The sequence below is a fragment of the Salvia hispanica genome, chromosome 2, assembly GCF_023119035.1.
Source record: "Salvia hispanica cultivar TCC Black 2014 chromosome 2, UniMelb_Shisp_WGS_1.0, whole genome shotgun sequence".
In the NCBI taxonomy this organism is placed as follows: domain Eukaryota; kingdom Viridiplantae; phylum Streptophyta; class Magnoliopsida; order Lamiales; family Lamiaceae; genus Salvia; species Salvia hispanica.
The window spans coordinates 23,691,160-23,694,583 of NC_062966.1; the positions used below are offsets into that span (position 1 = coordinate 23,691,160).

Consider the following 3,424-nt stretch of genomic DNA (forward strand, 5'->3'; position numbering starts at 1 on the left):
GGCATTATGGAAACATTATTTTTAAGTGTGGTTTTATGTACTTTTTTTAAAATATTATTTAAAATTGTTTATATTGTTTAGAATATTTTGTAATACCATATACCTTAGTTATTTTATTTGTTTTAAATTAAAAATATTGATGGCATAAAAAGTGAATCAAGAGATCAATTTCTTTTCAGAAAGTAGTCGAATTTGTGGCCCATAACAGATAGTGGGAAAGATATAATCATCCAATTGCTACGCTATTCATGATAAACTTGTTTTACAAAGATAATCTTCTTGAGTGAAATGGCTGCCTATGGAGCTCTAATTTCTGTAATGAATATCATAGATCAACTTCAAACTCATCCAAACCCTCCAATTTCCATCCACCAAAAACAGCTTGAATCTCTCATTCAAGCCGTTACATCCCTGCAACATTTTCTTGAAAGCTATTCTCCCCACGGTGGCTACACCGAGCATGAAGACTATTGGGAGAGTCGCATTGCTGAAGCAGCTTATGATGCTGAAGATGTGATCGAGTCCTACATTGTCGATCAAATTCATGTTCGAGCAAGAAATGATGTCGAAAACATCAGCTCCACTGAATTCTATCAAGGTCTTGTTCAATTTCCAACAAACAATAAAATCTCTCTTATTCTAAATGTATATAATTAACTCTCCGAATCTCTAATCAAACAGGTCTGCAGAAGGTGATAGAAAATATGAACTTGATTGAGATTGAGATTAAAGAGAAGATGGCAGTTCAAGATCAATTCCACATGGTAAAGTCTGTGAGCACTTCTGCTGCTGCAGGCTCGTCTAGATCTGCTTTCGCTGCTCGTGAGGTTGCAACGGTTGGTTTTGATGAAGTTTTGGATCAAATGCTGGACAATATCACCAGAGGAGGACTCACTCGCCAAATTATCCCGATTGTTGGAATGGGAGGGATAGGCAAGACCTTTCTTGCTCGGAATATCTATGTAAGTCCACTTGTCCAACAACATTTTGATGTTTGTGCGTGGTCTGGAATTTCGCAAGAGTATAATGCTAGAGAAATTCTTAGACAAGTTCTTGATCAAGTAGACAACAAGGATAAGGAGGAGGAGAAGGAGAATGATAGGAAAGATTTGTGTGAAGTTGAGTTAGGCGATCATGTGTACCAATATTTGTTTGGAAGAAAGTATTTTATTGTAATGGATGATATGTGGACTATTGAGGCATGGGATGGAGTTAGGAGATTCTTCCCGGATAATAGAAACGGGAGTAGAATTGTAGTGACGACAAGGCTATCACACTTGGCGTCTCAATTTAACTACTCCAGTGGTCTTGATTTGAAATTTTTGGATAAGTATGCTAGTTGGGACCTATTTTGCAAAACTGTGTTCGGGGAAGAAGCTTGTCCTCTTGAGTTGAAGGGCATTGGAAAGAAGATTGTGAAAGGTTGTAAAGGACTTCCTTTGTCAATTGTTGTGATAGGGGGACTCTTATCAAAATCAGAACGAACAAAAGAAAAGTGGGGATTTATTGAAAAGAATTTAAGTTCAGTTGTGAATTTGAATGATAATGAGAGTTGCTTGCAAGTATTATACATGAGTTATAATAATTTGCCGGTTCATTTAAAACCATGTTTTCTCTATATGGGAATTTATACTGAAGATGCGATTCTCGTCAATTTACACATCCTATTTATTGTTGCGGGGGGATATGTAAAGCCAATTAATGGGAAGTGTTTGGAAGAGATAGCAGAAGAATATCTAGAAGAACTTGTTGATAGAAATATGCTTATAGTTAAAGAACGCAAACATGATGGAAAACTGAAATTCTTGAAAATGCATGATCTGTTGAGGGATCTATGTTTGAGAGAAGCTCAGAAATTGAAGTTTTTATGTGTGTTGGAAGACGGGAGCATTCCACAGGCCGTAAATTCGCAACGCCATATCTTGAGCAGTTTCAAGAAAGATGAATATCCAACTCCACTCATTCAGCCCTTGGAATCTGCATCACTTATCCGGATGCTTTTCGGGATATTTCCAGAGAGTTTATCATATAATTTTAGATTGTTGAGGGTAGTTTATCTAAAGAAATACTTAGGGGAAGACGCTCGTCGTGGTCATTATGAGGAGATACTCTGTGGACTTGTTAACTTGTTACTTGCGTCTTATTATGATGATTGTTGATGAGCATCCTTTACCCTCTTCGTTCTACTTTCTTTGGAATTTACAGACACTAATTTTATTCAATACTGGCGAGGATTACGTTTGCGAGATTTGGAAGATGCCTCAACTTAGGCTTGTAGCAACCGTTGATGGAGGGACACTTGATGGTGCATATTGTATCCCGGATCATTTCAACGACGAAAAGGATATGATGTTGGAAGACCTACAGACACTTCATGTGGTTAGCAATCTCAAGTTTGGCGCGGGGGTGCTTGAAAGGATCCCCAATATTAGATCATTGAAGCTATACTACGATAGAGAAGTAGACACCTCGGGAGAAGAAGATCATTACCGTCTCAACTATCTTTGTTGGCTCCAAAACTTGAAACTCTTCGGCGTTGCGTTGCCGAAGAAGTCACTCATATGATGCTACAAGTCAGCTTCCCGCATTCCCTCAAGAAGTTGACACTGGAAAAAACGAATCTTCCTTGGGAAGACATGAAGACAAAAATAGGTTCGTTGCCCCTTCTTGAGGTTCTTAAGATGAAAGAGAATGCATTCAGTGGGTGTGAGTGGGAAACATGCGAAGACCAATTCTTGAATCTCAAGATCTTGCTGATTGAGGATTGTTATCTAGAGCGTTGGATCACAGACAACACCCACTTTCCACGCCTTGAGCACCTTCATCTTCGCTACATAAAAAAGTTGAGGGAGATTCCTTCATGCATTGGAGACACACCAACACTTCGCTCAATTAAGTTGAAACGTTGTAGTGAGTCAGTGGTGGCTTCAGCTCAAACAATAAAGGAGGAGCAACAGGAACTCGGCAATCAAGACCTTCGAATCATTGTTAAATGAAAGGTAAGAGCTTAACCATGTTTTTCTTAATGATTATTTTATCAGCCTTTTTACCTTTATGATAGTCCTCAATTTTCAAAAATCTAACAAAATTATATTGTGTCAGGATTATGATGAAATGGGCGGCTTCTGCTAATTAATTAGCATAATTGACTCACTTTCGGAAACAAATCGTAAGTTGTGTCTTATACTTAAAAAACGAATATTTGATGCATTACTACTAATTATCTAAATAGATGCATACTATATCTTCGATTCCTCGCAAGTCTCATGAATTTGTTAGTCAATTAACCAAAAGGAGAAAAATCAATAATGGGTCCCACAACTGTAAAGTTAAATCCTTCATCTTCTACCCCTCTCTCCTCTTCCCCTCCTGCTGCTCTGTACAAAAAACCAAAACACGTTCCTATCTTGAAATTCTGCACGCA

General features: G+C 38.0%; 1 protein-coding gene across 1 annotated transcript; it reads left to right on the forward strand.

The window, feature by feature from the left end:
- The first annotated feature begins 288 nt into the window (after positions 1–288).
- On the forward strand, positions 289–2,101 carry LOC125206530 (putative late blight resistance protein homolog R1B-16). Its single transcript, XM_048105776.1, has 3 exons — positions 289–598; positions 682–1,901; positions 2,039–2,101. The coding sequence occupies exons 1-3, from the start codon at positions 289–291 to the stop codon at positions 2,099–2,101; spliced, it is 1,593 nt and encodes a 530-aa protein (XP_047961733.1).
- The last annotated feature ends 1,323 nt before the right edge of the window (positions 2,102–3,424 follow it).